Source organism: Mobula birostris, chromosome 1 (assembly GCF_030028105.1).
Source record: "Mobula birostris isolate sMobBir1 chromosome 1, sMobBir1.hap1, whole genome shotgun sequence".
Lineage (NCBI taxonomy): Eukaryota > Metazoa > Chordata > Chondrichthyes > Myliobatiformes > Myliobatidae > Mobula > Mobula birostris.
In genome coordinates, this window is record NC_092370.1 from 208,524,404 (window position 1) to 208,542,560 (window position 18,157).

General features: G+C 39.9%; 1 protein-coding gene across 1 annotated transcript in view; it reads right to left on the reverse strand.

The window, feature by feature from the left end:
* rcor1 (REST corepressor 1) overlaps positions 1-18,157 on the reverse strand; it is a 107,525-nt gene that overhangs the window by 18,811 nt on the left and 70,557 nt on the right. Inside the window, exons 5-7 of the mRNA XM_072270225.1 lie at positions 13,457-13,618; positions 11,028-11,149; positions 10,005-10,089 (exon numbers count right to left, since the gene is read on the reverse strand). Of these exons, the coding sequence (XP_072126326.1) occupies positions 10,005-10,089; positions 11,028-11,149; positions 13,457-13,618 (369 nt within the window). The remainder of the gene's footprint in view (positions 1-10,004; positions 10,090-11,027; positions 11,150-13,456; positions 13,619-18,157) is intronic.

The window sequence follows — 18,157 nt, forward strand, 5'->3', positions numbered from 1 at the left end:
TCAGAAAATTGATTTCCTATTTTATGTTGTCAAGATAATAGTTGGTTATTAGCATTATTTGTACAATTTGCTGCAAATTACCAGCAGAAATAATGAATGCAGGTTCAAATGCAGCAGTTAACACAAGTGTGGTTAAGTACATGGATGGGAGGGGCATGGGTATGGGTTGATGGGACAAGGCAGAACAACAGGTGGACTAAAGGGCCCGTTTCTCTGCTGTAGTGCTCTATGGCTAAATTATTTTCTGAATTCTAACCTCTAGAAAAGATGCAAATAGAGTCACAGATGCACACTTCATATTTACCACATTACTTTCCAAATTCTATTTAAACAACTTCCGGTACAAGCCAGAAAGTACTCCTCCCACTTACATTTTCAGATTTTATTTTTAATTCATTTTGGGATTTTTGTTTTCATTTTTAAGTGGTGCTCAAAGTTGATTTATTTGAGTTATTACAACACATTATTAATAAAATAATTAAATTTAATACATTTAAGACAATGAAATGTATATTTCAGCCTGTGCAAATAACAATACATATGCTTTCAAATGCATGCTCTTACTAAAGATTACATTAACTTTCAGTGCTGCACCAACAATATTGCAGAGTTGATATCTTTGGTTAGCAGCAAAACTGCCCTGTCCCATTTCAATGCACTGATTTTATACATTGCACATAAAATTGAAAACCTAATCTCAATTTCTGGAGCATTACAGATGCTATATCACCTCAGATTCCTTTTCCTCCACTACTGTTTTGAATAATGGAGCCTCTACTGCTCTGAGAGAGGATTGCAAAGAATCACCACTCTCTGTACAAAGAAATTTCTCCTTTAGTCCTAAATGATTTGCACCTTATTCTGCTATTATCACACTTAGTTCTATATACCTCAGAAAGGGTAATCTTCCTTCCTGCATCCAGTTTGTCAAGACCCATCTGAATGGTGTATGTTTCAAATAAGATTGCTCATTCTTCTAAGCTTTACTGAATGGTGCAAGCTAAATCATTTTCAGCTCAACATTAGTAAGACAAAGGAGATGGTGATGGACTTTAGGAAGACCAAGCCTGCAGTGCTTGCCGTTACTACTGATGGTGAGGACCTGGATGTGGTGAGGACCTACAAGTACTTGGGAGTACACCAGGACGACAGACTTGCGTGGAGCACCAGAACACAGGCTGTGCACAAGACCCAGAGTTGCCTCTACTTCCTGAGGAGACTAAGTTCCTTTGGAGTATGCAGGCCTTCTTCACATGTTCCACCAGTCTGTTGTCACCAGTACAGTCTTCTATGTGATGGTGTGCAGGGGCAATGTCATCAACACGGGTGATGCCAACAGGTTCAATAAACTCATTAGAAAGTCTGGCTCTGTTAAAGGAGTCGAACTGGAGGCTGTGGTAGAACAAAGGACATAAGGAAAATCCTGGCAGTTCTGGACAATGTTTCTCACCCTCTGGATACCACCATGGCTGAACAGAGAAGTGCTTTTAGTAACAGGCCAAGACAACTTCACTACTCCAAAGAGCACTATATGAGGTCATTCTTACCCTCAGCCATTCGGCTCTATAATGAGTGCAGCTATGGTCGGGGAGGTGAAGATCCCTTCCTGTTAAACTGTTTGTGGTAACTTGTTTTTCATTCTTTCTACTTCTCTTCTAATATTTATATCTGTGCACTTGGAATGCTTATGTGACACTGCAATTTCCTTTGGGAACAATGAAGTATCTATCTATCTGTCTGTCTATAATCTATTCAGCCCCTTCACATCCGAACCTGGCAAGCCTGGAATGAGTCTGGTGAATCTCCACTACATTCCCTGTATGCCAAGAGCATCCTTTCTTAGGTAAGTAGATTCCACCGGTGCAGTCTCACCAAGTAATAATTTGTTTACTCAGAAACCTTTTCATAAAGGCTCGCATATCATTCATTCTCTTATCGTGACTACATGTTGGCCTACAATGACTGTGTGCAAGAAAACCCAAACCCATTTGAGCAAATGTACTACCCAATTAAGAAATATTCTGGTTTTCTGTCCTCTGCACCAAAGTGGATGAATTCTTAATGTTCTGCATTAAATTCAATGTGCCATATTCTAGTTTACTCAGCTTTAAGTCACTATGTTCTCCAAGCTCACAATACTAGGTTAGTATTACCAGGAAATAACATTTAGTATCTTCCTCAGATTGTGAATTGCTGGGGCCCCAAGTATTGATTTCTACAGTTCTCTCCAGTAACAACTGCTAACAATCTGTTTATACAAACTTTTTCTTTCTTCCAAATAACCAACCCTAAGCCATACTATTGCCCCCACTCATTGTACTCCTACCTCAGTTATGTCCAAATAACAGTATATACACCAATTACCACCATTTTACTTATCCTTAGAGATTATTCAAATGTTATATTCCAGTCTTCCCAATTCTGCTTGATCCTATAGTTTTATTATGGCCATCATTATAAATTGCAGAATTCTGCTACAGCTGATATTAAGTTAACAGGTTGATAGTTCCCACTTCTTTCTTAAATTGTAGCGTGATACTTTCTACTGTTCAATCCACAATATTCAGAAAGATAATACTGGCATTCACCATTTCTACAGCCAACTGTTCAAAAGTCTGGAATGTCAATCACAGGCCCTTTGGAATTTATAGTTTTCAAGCTTACTAAATCTAGTCCATTTTTGACTGACACATTACTTCAGTACCTCATTCTCCCTTGACCCTTGCTTCGCTGATGTTTTTACAGGATTTTAAAAAATATTTTCCCACAAAGTAATTATTCAGTTCTTTTTCCCATTTATAAATTCTGGTCTTTATGGGAAGCACATTTGCCTTTGCTAGTCTTTGCTGCAGATCCACAAAATTCTGACAATAGTTTGTAGCAGGCAACTCATTCTGCTTTCTTGTTCAGAATTTCTTGATCCTTCTTTGTCATTCTCTAAAATACTCTCCACTTCCAGGTTATGTTTTTTTTTTGCAATATACGCACCATTTACTTTAATGTTCCCCACCATCCGTCAATCTAACTTTTCAATGTATTTGCCCATTCAACAATTGCCAACGCTCGCTTTGATTGCCAACCACCCAAACTGGACCCCCTACAATTCGCCTGCCGACACAACTGACAGATGTCACAATAGCCACTGCTCTACATACCGTCTTTACACATCTGGAGAAGGATGCTTATGTGAGACTACAGTTCAGCATTCAATACCATAATTCCATCCAGGCTCAACAGAAAGCTCAAGAGACCTCAGCCTTGACCGTGCCATGTGCAGCTGGATCCTGGAATTCCTGTCAGATCGCCGGCAGGTGGTGAGAGTGGGCTCCCTCACCTCCACCCCTCTGATTCTCAACAAAGCAGCCCCTCAGGGCTGTGTACTAAGTCCCCTTACTCTCTGTATGCCCATGACTGTGTCGCCACCCACAGCCGCAATCTGCTAATCAAATTTGCTGACGACACTACATTGATTAGCCTAATCTCAAATAATAACGAGGTGGCTTACAGAGAATAAGTCATCTCTCTGACACAGTGGTGTCAAGAAAACAACCTCTCCCTCAATGTCGCAAAAACGAAAGAGCTGGTTGTGGATTACAGGAGGAATGGAGACTGGCTAATCCCTATTGACAGGGTAGGAAGGTAAACAGCTTGAAGTTTCTCGGCATCCACATCACCAAAGACCTCACGTGGTCTATACACACCAGCTGTGTGGTGATAAAGGCACAACAGCACCTCTTTCACCTCAGACGGTTGAGGAAGTTTGGTATGGGCCCCCAATCTTAAGAAATTTCTACAGAGGCACAACTGAGAGCATCCTGACTGGCCACATCACTGCCTGGTATGGGAACTGTACTTCCCTTAGTCGCATGATTCTGCAGAGAGTGGTGCAGACAGCCCAGCGTATCTGTAGTTGTGAACTTCCCATGATTCAGGACATTTACAAAGACGAGTGTGGGGAAAAAAGGGCCCAAAGGATTGTTGGGGACCCGGGTCCCCCCAGCCACAAACTGTTCCAGCTGCTACCATCCAGGAAATGGTACCACAGCATAAAAGCCAGGACCAACAGGCTCCAGGACAGCTTCTTCCACCAGGCCATCCGACTGATACATTCAACCATGCTGATTTGAGTGTATTTCTGTTACATTGACTGTCCTGTTTATTATAAATTACTATGATTGCACATTTAGACGGAGGCATAACAAAGATTTTTGCTCCCCATGTATGTGAAGGATGTAAGAAATAAAGTCAATTTGATTCAATTCATGCCTTTGCAGTTCTTTTCTTTAGGTTTTAAGACTTTGGTTTCAGATTGAAATTTGTCACTTTGAAAATCAACGCTAAAATGGTGTCATACAGCAATTACTCTTTACTAACAGCCCCTTTACAACAAGATCATTCAACAACCCCTTACCACTGCTCAAATTGGATCTAAACTACATTTTTCACTCCTAGGGTTCTTGTCACATAGATCTAGAAACAGGGAAAGTGGTCAGAAAGTAGCTAAAATGCAAAGCAAGAGGAATAACATTCAGTAACTTGTTCAGACAATAGTGAAATTGAGAGAACCATACTTATTCAAATTGGCAGTCCTTTTGGTGAATGGCTTTGAAAAAGAGCACTAACAGTTTGGATTCTGCTACATAAATTCAAGCTTTACAGCAAATAACTTGTCAGTGGGCTTTAAAAAACTGTGCCACATGTATGGTAAACAACTAAAAAATACTTATTAGCCCTCGTAATCATACTGGTCTACCTAGCAATTGTGCTGCATGCATCAGATTTGTGTCTTATGATAACAAAAACAGGAGATAGGTACAAGTATGCAACTCTCTCTCTAGTAATGTTGCCTGGAAGGAAAATTCTTCACAGATTAACAACAAAATAGGTTGGTATGATAGATGAACTGATTCTGCAAACACATAATGAGTTACTGTGACCTGAAATTAATTTGCACTAATTTTGAAAGGATAAACATGAAATCACCTGCAACTTGTTTCATACTGTGCCAAATACTAGCTTTACGTCTGCTTCTTCAAGCAAGAGTTGCACTGATGATTCATTCAATGTTGAAACAAGCTTGATTTGCAATTTGCCAGGAAGTGGGTTTTGCACCAAAAATTACACCACAATAATGTTTGCTTAGTGTTCTTTACCAAGGCTGTTAGCTTCTTGGTTAAATAGAGAAATTTCAAACATTTCTTTAGGATATGCAGGTTAAAAATTCAGTCTGATTAACTTTGGTTAAAGTTTTCATTTTCACTCATTTTATTGCTCACACCTTTAGTTGTTCTGCTTTACTTGGATCACATCTTTTACTTTTCCCTTTTTTTCTCCCAACACTGCCAAATGGGTGTTGTGCACTGAGCCAGAATTGAGTAGAGAGCTTAAGAAAAGAATCCTTGGGGGGAAAGTGATCATAATATGATCGAAATTGTAGAAGAAGCTAAAGTCTGATGTATCAGTATTACAGTGGAGTAAAAGGAATTATAGAGGCATGATAGATGAGTTGGCCAGAACAGATTGTTAAAGAACACTGGCAGGGCTGACGGCAGAGCAATTCAGAAGACAAAGGATGGAGAGAGAGATGGAGAGAGAGAGAGAGAGAGAGAGAGAGAGAGAGAGAGAGAGAGATCCCAAAGAGGAAGTAGTATTCTAAAGGCAAGATGACACATCTGTGGCTAACAAGTCAAAGCCAACATAAAAGCAAAGAGACTGCATATAATACAGCAAAGCTTAGTGAGAAGTAAGAGGACTGGGAAGCTTTTAAAAAGCCAATAGAAGGTAGATGAAGTCATTAAGCAGGTTAAGATAGAATACTAAAGTAAACTAGCCAATAATATTAGAGGATACCAAAAGTTTCTTCAGATACGTAAAGTGTAAACGAGAGGCAAGAGTGCATATTGGACCACTGGAAAAAGATGCTGGAGAGGTAGTCATGGGGGACAATGAAATAGCATACAAACTGAATAAGTATTTTGCATCAGTCTTCACTGTGGAAGACACTAGCAGCATAGTGGAAGTTCCAGATGTCTGGGGGCATGAAGTGTGTGAAGATACCAGAACTAGAGACAGCAACACACATCAAAGTTGCTGGTGAACGCAGCAGGCCAGGCAGCATCTGTAGGAAGAGGTGCAGTCGACGTTTCAGGCCGAGACCCTTCGTCAGGACTAACTGAAGGAAGAACTAGAGACAGTTCTTGGGAAACTCAAAGGTCTGAAGGTGGATAAGTCAACTGGACCAGATGGTATACCATAAGGCACAGGAGCAGAATTATGCCATTTGTCCCATCGAGTCTGCTCCGCCACTCAAATCATGGCTGATCTTTATATCCCTTCCTCAGTCCCACTCCCCGTAACCTTTGATGCAGTGTCCAAAAAAGAACCCATCAATGTCTGCCTTAAATACACCCAACGACCTGGCCTCTACAACTGCCTGTGATAATGAATTCCACAAATTCATCAACCTTTGGTTGAAGAAATTTCTCCGTATCTGTTTTAAATGGGTGCCCCTCTATCTTGAGGCGGTGTCCTATCGACCTTGACACCCCCCCCCCCATCATGGAAAACATCCTTTTCCATTCTACCAAGCTTTTCGACATTCAAAAGATTTCAATCAAATTAGATTAGATCAGATTCAACTTTACTGTCATTGTGCCGAGTACAGATACAAATCCAATGAAACGCAGTCAGCATCTGACCAGAAATGCAAAGAATAAGTGTTATTTACAAAATAACTGCAAATAAAAAGTAAGTGCTACAGCACACAAATATTAAAGTACTGAGACAGTACAATATGGGTGCAATACTGCTTAGCGCTGTGATGTGAGGTTCAGCAGGGTCACAGCCTCAGGGAAGAAGCTCTTCCTGAGCCTGCTGGTGCGGGAGCGGAGGCTCCTGTAGCGCCGACCCGATGGCAGGAGAATAAAAAGTCCATGGTTAGGGTGACATGCATCCTTGATAATGCTTTTCGCCCTGCCCAGGCAATGTTTATGGTAGATGTTCTCAATGGTGGGCAACTGGGTGCCGATAATCCGCTGGGCAGTTTTCACCACACGCTGGAGTGCTTTGCGGTCCGATACGGGACAATTGCCTTACCACACTGAGATGCAGTTGGTCAGTATGCTCTCAATGGTACAGCGGTAAAAGTCTGCCTCCTCATCCTTCTAAATTCCAATGAGTACAGACCAAGAGTCAAATGTTCCTTGTATAGTAAACACTTTCGTTCCCGGAATCATCCTTGTGAACTTACTCTAAGCACTCTCCAATGGCAGCACATCTTTTCTTAGATGAGGAGCCCAAAACTGTTCACAATACTCAAGGTGAGTCCTCACCAGTGCCTTATAAAGCCTCAGCATCACATCCCTGTTCTTGTATTGCAGACTTCTTGAAATGAATGCTAACATTGCATTTGCCTTCCTCACCACCGACTCCCCATTTAGAAAATAGACTGCATATTTATTTCTTCTACCAAAGTGCATGACCATGCATTTTCCAACACTGTATTTCATTTGCCGCTTTCTTGCACATTCTCCTAATCTGTCCAAGTCCTTCTTCAGCCTGTTTCCTCAACACTACCTAGCCCTCCACCAATTTTAGTATCATCTGCAAAGTTGGCAACAAAGCCATCTATTCCAAAATCTAAATCACTGGCAGCTAACTTACACCATTCACATTCTTTTTACATTATATGTCAATGATTTGGATGATGGAATTGATGGCTTTTTTTGCAAAGCTTGCAGATGACATGAAGATATGTCGAGGGGCAGGTAATTTTGAGGACGTAGAGAGGCTACAGAAGGACTTAGATTAGGAGAATGAGCAAAGAAATAACAGATGGAATACAGTGTCCAGAAGTGTATGGTCATGTACTTTGGTAGAAAAAAAAATGAAAGGATTGACTTTTATAAATGGAGAAAAAAAATACAAAAAACTGAGACACAAAGGGACTTGGGAGACCTTGTGTGGGATTTCCTAAAGATTAATTTGCAGGTTGAGTCTGTGAGGAAGGCAATTGCAAGTTAGCATTCATTTCAAGAGGACTAGAATATAAAAGCAAGGATGTAACCATGAAACTTAATAAAGCACTGATGGAGCCTTACTTGGAGTATTGTGAGCAGATCTGAGCCCCTCATCTAAGGCAGGATGTGCTGAAACTGGAGATGGTTTAAAGGAGGTTTACGACAATGATTCCAGGATTGAAAAAGTTATGAAGAGTGCCTGATGGCCCTGGGCCGGTATTCACTGGAATTCAGAAGAATGAGGGATGACCCCATTGGCCCCCATCAAATGGTAAAAGGCCTTGATAAGAGTGGATGTGGAGAGTATGTTTCCTATGGTGGGAGAGTAACACCAAGAGGACAAAGCCTCAGAATAGAGGGGTCTCCTTTTTGAAAGGAGATAAGGAGGAATTTCTTTAGCCAGAGTGTGGCGAATCCGTGGAAATCTTTGCTACAGGCAGCTGTGGAGGCCAAGTCTTTAAGTATATTTAAGGCAGATACTGACGTATTCTAGATTGGCCCGGGCATGAAGGGATACGGGGAGAAGGCAGGAGACCACGGCTGAATGGAAAAATGGATAAGCCATGATGAAATGGGAGAGCAGAATCAATGGGCCAAATGGCCTAATTCTGTTCCTATATCTTATGGTCTTAAATACAGATAACTAGGTTTGATCAATAGTTTATATACACATTTAGAAAGCTACCTGCAGCTTGATGAGAAACAAGATGTAACTCTACATTATAGTTACATTATTTTTATTTAAAACACAGGCAAAATGCTGACATTTTGAAATGGAACTCTAAGTCTTTTCTTAAAAAGAATAGTTAAAATTGAGAAATCCAAGTCCAAATTGTTCCTCCAAATACATTCAGAGCTTGTTTAGTGCAATCCTAACAAAGAGGAATATTTGGACCAAATCCCGAGATAAGTGTGGAATTATCTGGAAGAATAAAATGAGGTATGGTATAGAGCACAAATTTATAAGCCTTTCAGGATGCTTGAAGGAATCTCCATGTTATTATTATGGTTCAATATTACTGATTTTTTTATTTCAGCTACCTGTTTAATTTCCATAGGTTTAACCCTGCAGCTGAATTAAGTACAATTTAGACTTCTGCTTTCACACTTAACCAAAGCTACATATTTGTAATTGGACTGCATCTGTGTGACAGCTTTCCAATTGAGTCAGGGTCATTTGATTGAATGATAATTGTCAAAATTTTGAAATGCCGCTGTTGTTTTTAAATTTACTTTGATATCTTGATGAAGTTTTAAGGGTACTGGAGACATAAGAAATGATTCTTGGACTCTTCTAAATAATGGGTTTAAATTAAGTGCCAGCTTATGTATGCTCTGTTCTGGATAGCGTGCAAAGTTTGTCCTTCACTGTGGAATCTGCCTGCCGCTTGTTTAGATTAACCACTCACAGATATCCCTTGGGAATATATGTAGAGTTGGGTTCTCACATTGAACTAAGTTCCCTCCTTTGTCTAATGAAAGAGAATAACTGATAAGAACTGGACAGAACATTCATTTGTAACTAAAACTTTGATTTAGTGCAACTGACTTGGCGGGAATATCTATTGAACTGAGTGTTCTTCCTTTCGCTAGGTCTATAAATTGTAACGTTTCTGCATGTTAGACAGAAGTTCGTCACGAGCTGCCAGAGGGAGAGGAATTCGGTCCCTCTGATGCTTGGCTCCGAGCTTCTCGCTGGCTGAATTCGAACAAATAAAATAGTGAAAAGGATAAAGTAAAGAACTGTTTGTGGTGTGGTTATTGGTCCGGTGAATTTAAGTTTACAATCTAAATTCAGATTTATGGAGTACCTGGAACAAAATGGTTCTAGTCAAAATGATCTTGCAGTATTTGAGGTTATTTATTAAAATTTGTCTTTTTCCAGCCACAAACATAACTTAAAATTTCTACTTAAATAAAACCTGGTGGGATACTGACAAATAAATACAAACTACGCTGTTGATTAGAAAGAGAATGTCAGCTTACCTCTTTCTTTGCCTCTTTGCTTGGATCAATTTCACTATCAACAATACTGCTCGTATTTACATTAGATTCTTCAATTTCATCACCACTGTAGAAAACCAGATTTGGTAGTTCAACAAAACTTAGCAATTCAACATTCAATGATGATATTTACCAGAATTACACAATCTCTCTAAAAAAGATAAACTGTATGTAACACTCTTACAAGTAACAAACTATCTCACAGCAGACCACACTACATTCAGCTTTGCTTGCATGAGTGGAGTTCACTCTAAATTTACTAACTCAGTAACGTTAAATGAAATTAAATCAATACTTTTGGCACTACTAAATCATCCTGCGAGCTAAGGAAGCAGTTGTATCTGACTGAGGAGGATCTTAGTGGAGCACCAGCAGCAAAGATCTGAAGCACCATAAGTCTGAGCGTGTGCACTTAGTGAAAATCTGGGCTTAATGTTCCCAGCATTCAGAGAATTGATTAGTCGATTGGAAAATAATACTGGAGGCAGCTCCAGTGTAGAAATACAGTATGCTGATGTTACAGAAGCTGCTGCAGACTGGTTATGGCTATAAGATAGCTGTGCAAATGATTCAAAACTTGATGCCCCAAAGGATTGATTACACACAAAATCAAAAACATTGAATTTGACTTATTTTGTGAACTGATAAAATTAGATTGGATCATGAACATATCAGATTGGCACAATAGTCAGATGACTTCAGTAATGGATTTAAGCACATATTTACCATCTTTAATGTTTTAGTGAGGTTTTGTGTGAAACTGTTTACGTCAGTCAGCATAATAAGAAATTTCAACTTTATGCTGGTAAATGAAATCTTGTTAAAATTCACAATTTTCAGGAAATTTGTACTAAAATTCATAAAGGCAGGGACAGAAATTTAAAACAATTGAAAATGTTGAAAGAAAACTGAACGTGAAAATAACCACAAAATATCTAACCCAAAATATACTGAAAAATGAAGTTTTATAAAGTTTACTATACAATTGCTGTAACATTTAATTACCTTCCTTCTTTATCCCTTTTCATTTGCTTGCGAGCATGACGATCCATTACACTGGTCTTTGTTCGTGTCTTCTTCCACGAGTAATAGAACTTTACTAAGCTTGCTATGGATTTGTCAGGTAGCTGTAAAAAAAAAAAAAAAAAAAATGGACATAGCAGAACAACTCTGTGAAGTTCAATCAAATTTCAAAATCCAGATAATGTCATCTCACAGTTGTACTGTTGTCAAAGTTTGAAATGAAAGTACATTTCAATCCTCTGATTAATAAATGCATGAACACAAGTATAATCAAGGGAAATGGTACAGGATGACTGGAAGATGAAATTGGTGCAATGATCAGCCTAGATTCTACTGAGAGGTGCATCAGGCAAAATGGAATGCAAGGCCTACCGTTCCTATTTTATAGTCTCATTTTCAATTATATTATCACGTCATAAAAGTACATATAGTACATATGTAAGTGACCCACCCAACTTTGCTGAGTTCCTCTGACTTATTGTTTGTTGCTCCAGATTCCTGCGTCTGCAGTCTCTTGCACCTCCAGACAAACGCATCAATTGTAATTACACTACCGAGTGAAAATGATTCAAATTTCAGACCCAGTCATACACTTATGATAATTTGGACAATCATATCTTGGATAGCAGTTTTATTCTGTGTGGGATAGAACAATACCTTGGGCAAAGGTCCAGGGAAGAAATCAACTATTGCTTTGAATTTAATAGTTGTTGTTGAAAAGCAGATAAAGGATCGACATATGGGTTTCAATGTCAGTGTGCAAACTCTTATCTTTCTTGTTCAGAGATGAATAAAATAGCTTCAAAAATGAGCCAGAGAACATGCTTTCTAAATGAGATTTAAAAATGTCATACACTAGGGTGCATTTATAACTTATTTAAATATATACTACAGTTTGGGAGGCATTTGTTCTTTAAAAATACACTTCAAATTATTTGCCCACAAAGATTTATTGCAAGACTGCATTCAACAAAATAGTTTTGAAATTGGATTACCATCTCCTGTAATGCATCGAGTAAAGATTTGACTGCAATAGGTTTTCATTGCATAATGAAAGTTTATTGAAAGTGAAAAATAATGCAGCCCCATGGTAGAAAGCCTTCAACAAACACAGGATCCCATGGCTTAGGTGCAATTCCATTAACTTGGTTTGGAAGAGTTCCATGCAGGGATCTATTGCAAGCTCAAGAGACCAAGAGTTTTCTAATTGTTATTACATACTGCAGGTCTTGAAGTGGGCTGCCTGCACCACGAGGACAAAGTGCATTACAAAAGATGTCTTACTGGGGGAGGGAGAGATTGAGAGCGTCCTAATGTCAGTTACAGGAATCCTGTAGCTGGGATGTGAACAGGGCTGTCTTGGTGGCTTCGTAAACATATCTAAGATCATGAGGATATCAAAAAGCATTAACTGACTACTTAACAATATACTGCAAGTAACAGCAGAAGCAATGGCATATATACAAAAAAAAATCAACTGAAGCATTGGTGCCACCTATCTGGCTGGCTGTAATTTAAAATTATGGTACACAATTATATAAAAAAAACCATTGGGACAGTGGTACACAAAAGTCAGTATTACAACTGACAGGTCAGTTCTCTACTTTCATTTTCTTTGAGCTTTATTGAGAACCAGAAGCTTCTGCTATTGAATGTCAACAATAAAAGTTAAAAGATAAATAAGTCTCAATTCCTTGCCTATTTTCTCCTCTCCTGAAAATCTTAATATCTGGCAACCAGGTTCCATAGGTACAATACATTGCTTGATACTTCAACTGCATTACTACATAATGACCTCAGACCCAATAAGTCAATATTAGAATGATTCTCACTCAATGCTTACATTATCAAAAACCTCTGGATGATAACTCCTTAGTGGAAACAACATTGAAATACACCAAAGGACAAGTGAGCTTGTGAGTAAGTCAGCAAACTCAAGATATTAGTATTTAAAAATAGTTAATATTATAAAAAGTTGGCAAATTCAGTGGGGGATCTGCAGAGTTTCAAATGAGTTGCAAATTAAACCAGCCAACAACGAACAATGGATTTGATGGGAAATCTGACCACACAAATTCATTGACAATTGAACAATGATAGTGGAGTCTTGTGGTAGCACTGAAATCATACACCAAGTAAATGGTACTGTATAGCAGCACCTAGCTGAAATCTGCCCATCTCACATGCGACTTCTCAGTTAGGGATGACTGCACAAAGGGAAAATATGCACCAAAAAAAGTTGAACTCTACCAAAGCTGGGGATATTGAAGTTTGGCTCAATCAGGACACGAAGCTCCAATGAAAAATATCACAGAAAATAAAGTTGCTTTGTGTTAGAAGTATAATTTTTTTAAACTCAAATTATTTACACACAGGTACAATATGTATTTCTAAAATTCTCTTATTCCTACCATTTGCTGAATTCTGTGGAAAGTCTTCCCATGGAAACTGAATGCTTGCTCAAAGAGCACCCGGTCCTCCACAGTCCACTCATCTGGGAATGGTGTGAAGTTTGGAAGGTCGGCCAAGGACTTCTCAATGTTATGTTTGTGCCAAAACAGCATACCTAGGGCCTGTGGGAAGAGGAAAAAAAACTCTAGGTGAAAGAAAATTTCAAAACAGTAACATTGAAAGGAGATTGAAAAATTAACCTATTAAAATGAGAACTGCACAGAGCCATTAAGTTTCATTATTTACTTGCAAATTATGACCAAATTGGCAATTTATTGAATAAACAAGTTAACATTAGTTAAAATTTCACCAAATTGGAAGGATTAATCATGAATTTCAGAAGGTTTCAGGTTTACTGCCTCTTCAAATCATGTCAACTAAAGGTGACTGATTATAGGCATTGTTTGCCAATATTTGCTTGTCAGAGGGAACACTCGTGGACAGAGAAGAGGCAAAATGAAATATTGTACGATCTGCAACTTCTGATTACTATTAACATAAAAACATATGATGATGTGATACCAACAGGCAAAATAAAAACGAGAAAGTCTACAGATGCTGAAAATCCAAAGCAACACACACAAAATGCTGGAGGAACTCAGAAGGTCAGGCAACATCTCTGGAAAGTAATAAGTAATTGATGTTCGGGGCCAAGACCCTTCTTCAGGACTGAAAAGTTGGAGGGAAGGGAAGGAGGACAATTTTACACCTTAAAAGTGGTAATGAAAAATTCTTTACCTGTGTTAGACCATAAGATATAGGATAAGAATTCAGCCATTTGGCCCATTGTGTCTGCTATGCCATTTCATCATGCCTGCCCCACTTCCCTCATATCACCAATCCCTGCCTTCTCACCATTATCCTTTCATGCCCTGACTAATCAAGAATCTATCAACCTGTGCCTTAAACATACCCAATGATTTGGTCTCCACAGCTGCCTGCTGCAGTAAGTTATACAGATTCACCACACCCTAGCTAAAGAAATTCCTCATCTCCATTGTAAAGCCACGCAGCTCTATTCTGAGGATGCGTCCTCTGGTCTTAGACTCGCCCAGCATAGGAAACATCCTCTGCAAATATACTCTATCAAGACCTTTCCAGCATTCGATAGGTTTCAATGAGATTCTCCACCCCGCCCCCGGCTATTCTTCTGAATTCCAGAGCCATCAAACGCTCCTCACACGACAAGCCTTTCAATCTCAGAATCATTTTCGTGAACCATCTTTGAACCCTCTCCAATGTCTACACGTCCTTTGTTAGACAAGGGGCCCAAAGCTGCTCATAATATTCCAAATCAGGCCTCACCAGCACCTTATAAAGTAGTAACATTAGACAGATAGATAGATATACTTTATTGATCCTGAGGGAAACTGGGTTTGGTTACACCTTTGCTTTTATATTCTAATCCTCTTGAATGAAAGCTAACATCCCATTTGCCTTCCTCAACAACTTAACCTGTAAATTAACTTAGGGAATCTGGCATGAGGGTTCCCAAGTCCCTTTGCACTTCGGATTTTTGAATTTTCTCTCTATTTAGAAAATAATCTACACTTTTATTTCTTCTACCAAAGTGCATGACCATACACTTCCCGACACTGTATTCTTTCACTTCTTTGCCCATTTTCCTAATCTGTGCAAGTCCTTCTGGCGCCCCTCTGCTTCTTCAACACTACCTGCCCCTCCACCCATCTTCATATGGTCCGCAAACTTGGCCATAAAGCCATCAATTATTTCATCCAAATCAATGATCTATAATGTAAAAAGAAGTGGTCCCAACACAGACTACTGTGGACCATGATGAGTCACTGGCAGCCAACCAGAAAAGGCTCCATTTATTCCAACTCTTTGCCTCCTGTCAGTCAGCTACCCATGCTAGAATCTTTCTTGTAATACCATGGGCTCTTAACTTGTTAAGCAGCCTTATATGTGCACCTTGTTAAAGGCCTCCTGAAAATCCAAGTACGAAACATCCACTGATTCTCCTCTGTCTCTCCTGCTTGTTATTTCTTCAAAGAATTCAAACAGATTAGTCAGGAAAATCCTTCCCTTAAGGATACCGTGCTGTCTTCAGCTTATTTTATCACATGCCAAGTACCCCAAAAACACATACTTAACAATCAACTCCAACTTTTTCCCAACCACTGAGGTTAGACTGTAATATTCTTTCTTCTGCCTCTCTCTCCCTTCTCAAAGAATGGAGTGACATTTGCAATTTTCCAGTCCTCCAGAACAATGCCAGAATCCAACTGATTCTTAGAATATCATTACTTAATGCCTCCACAATTTTTCAGCCACCTCCTTCTGACCAACTGGTCCAAGCGACTTAACTACATTCAGACATTTCTGTTTCTCAAGCAACTTTTCCCTAGTAATGGCAACCACTCACCTCTGCCCCTGGACACTCTCGGAATTCTGGCATACTGCTAGTGTCTTTCACAATGAAGACCGCTGCAAACTGTAGAGTCATACAAAAGTGCAGCACAGAAACAGGCCCTTCGGCCTATGACTGTGCACAGTCATGTAAACTGCCTACTCCCATCAAACTGCACCAGGACCATAGCCTTCTATCCATGTTCCTATACAAGCTTCTCTTAAACATTGATATCAAGGTTGTTCCACACTCTCACATGCTGAGGGAAGAAGTATCCCCTCATATTCCTCTTAAACTTCTCACCTTTCACCCTTAACCCATGACCTCTAGTTGTAATCCCAGCCAACCTCAGTGGAAAAAGACTCTTGTATTTACTATCAATACCCCTCAATTTTGCATACTTCTATCAAATTCTCTCAATCTTCTATGTTACAAGGAATAAAGTCCTATCCCATTCCTCTCCAGCATCATTTTCCAGCAGTCCGATACCTACTCTCACCTCTCTTTTACACTTAGCATTTCTGAAGACATTTTTGGTATCTTCTTGCAGCATTTCAAAATCTGTGGCTTAACCCAATTACAAAAACTCTGCAATTTCAGTATGTAGAAACACTTCAAAGTGAAACCAGTTACCACCTACCTTCAGTAGCTACCTACTAGAAGCTAAGCATTGGTGATAAACCAACTAAAAAGCTTTACCTAAAAAAAAATTCAATTGTAGATACAGTCATTGTGTTTAGTGGGTTAACAACATCCTTTTATGGGATGTGGGTATCTGTCAGGATTATGGTCTATTGCTCATTACCAGCAACACTTGAGATGGTGATGAGGAACTATCTCCTTAAACTGCAGTTGGCATTCTCGACCTTTTTGGTGGGGTCATCCAGGATTTAAACTGATTATCATGAAGGCCAAGTGTTGAAAATGTACTCATCTGGACTTCTGTCATGTTGCTGGTGGAAAGTCATGATGAAAGTCACATATAACTGAACATCTAACCTCGGACTTGCTCTTGCTGTTCAATACCTTGAGGAGTTTCTGATCAAAAATTTCCATAGAACGATTAAAATCTCGGATTCACCATTTGTACTGCAGTTAAATATCAAGAGGACACACTAGGCTCCTTGATAGTGATGAGTATCCGGCAGATAATTTTTAATATTTATTCATGCAATATAGATGTCATTGACAAGAGCAGTATTTATTGTCCATGAGCAACCTCGCAGTTCTTCAACTGAAGATAGCCTCAGTGTTATTGGGTAGGGAGCTCCTGGATTTAAACACTGAGGTGTTGAATCTCCAGAGATGATGGAATGAGACATGGAGCTGGTGGTGACACTGCCACCCTTGTCTTTTTATGGTGCTAATAAATTTAGCAAGAATTGTCAGAGTAGCCTTGCCTGTTAACTTCAATATACTTTGTACATTGCACTGAGACTATAGCGTGCAGATAAGAGTCATAAAGGGAAAGAGCTTGGACATGGGCCTTTTGGCACAATCAATCTATGCCAGATACAGTGCCCACCTAACTAGTCCCAGTTTCCTGAACACAAAATAATCTGCAGATGCTGGGGTCAAAGCAACACTCACAACACGCTGGAGGAACTCAGCAGGTCGGGCAGCATCAGTGGAAAAGATCCGTCGACGTTTCGAGCCGGAACCCTTCGTCAGGACTGTAGGGGGAAGGGGCAGAGGCCCTATAAAGAAGGTGGGGGGAGTGTGGGAAGAAGGCTGGTAGGTTCCAGGTGAAGAACCAGTAAGGGGAAAGATAAACACCTCATATACCATCTAGGTGGTCTCCAGCCCCTTGGTATGAACATAGAATTCTCCAACTTCTGGTAATTCCCTCCCCCTCCCTTCCCCTACCCCTATGTCACTCTGCCCCCTCCCCCAGCTGTCTACCACCTTCCTCTTGGTTCCATCTCCTTCTACTACCCATTGTGTTTTCCCCTATTCTTTCTTCACCTTTCCTGCCTATCACCTCCCTGCCTCCCTTCCCCCACCCCTTTATCTTTCCCCTTACTGGTTCTTCACCTGGAACCTACCAGCCTTCTCCTTCCCACACTCCCCCCACCTTCTTTATAGGGCCTCTGCCCCTTCCCTCTACAGTCCTGACAAAGGGTTCCGGCCCAAAACGTGAACCGATCTTTTCCATTGATGCTGCCCGACCTGCTGAGTTCCTCCAGCGTGTTCCCAGTTCCCTGAGTTCATCCCATACCCCTCCAAACCCCACCTCTCCATGTATTGATCCAAGTACTTCTTAAGTGATACTACTGTATCTGCCTCAACC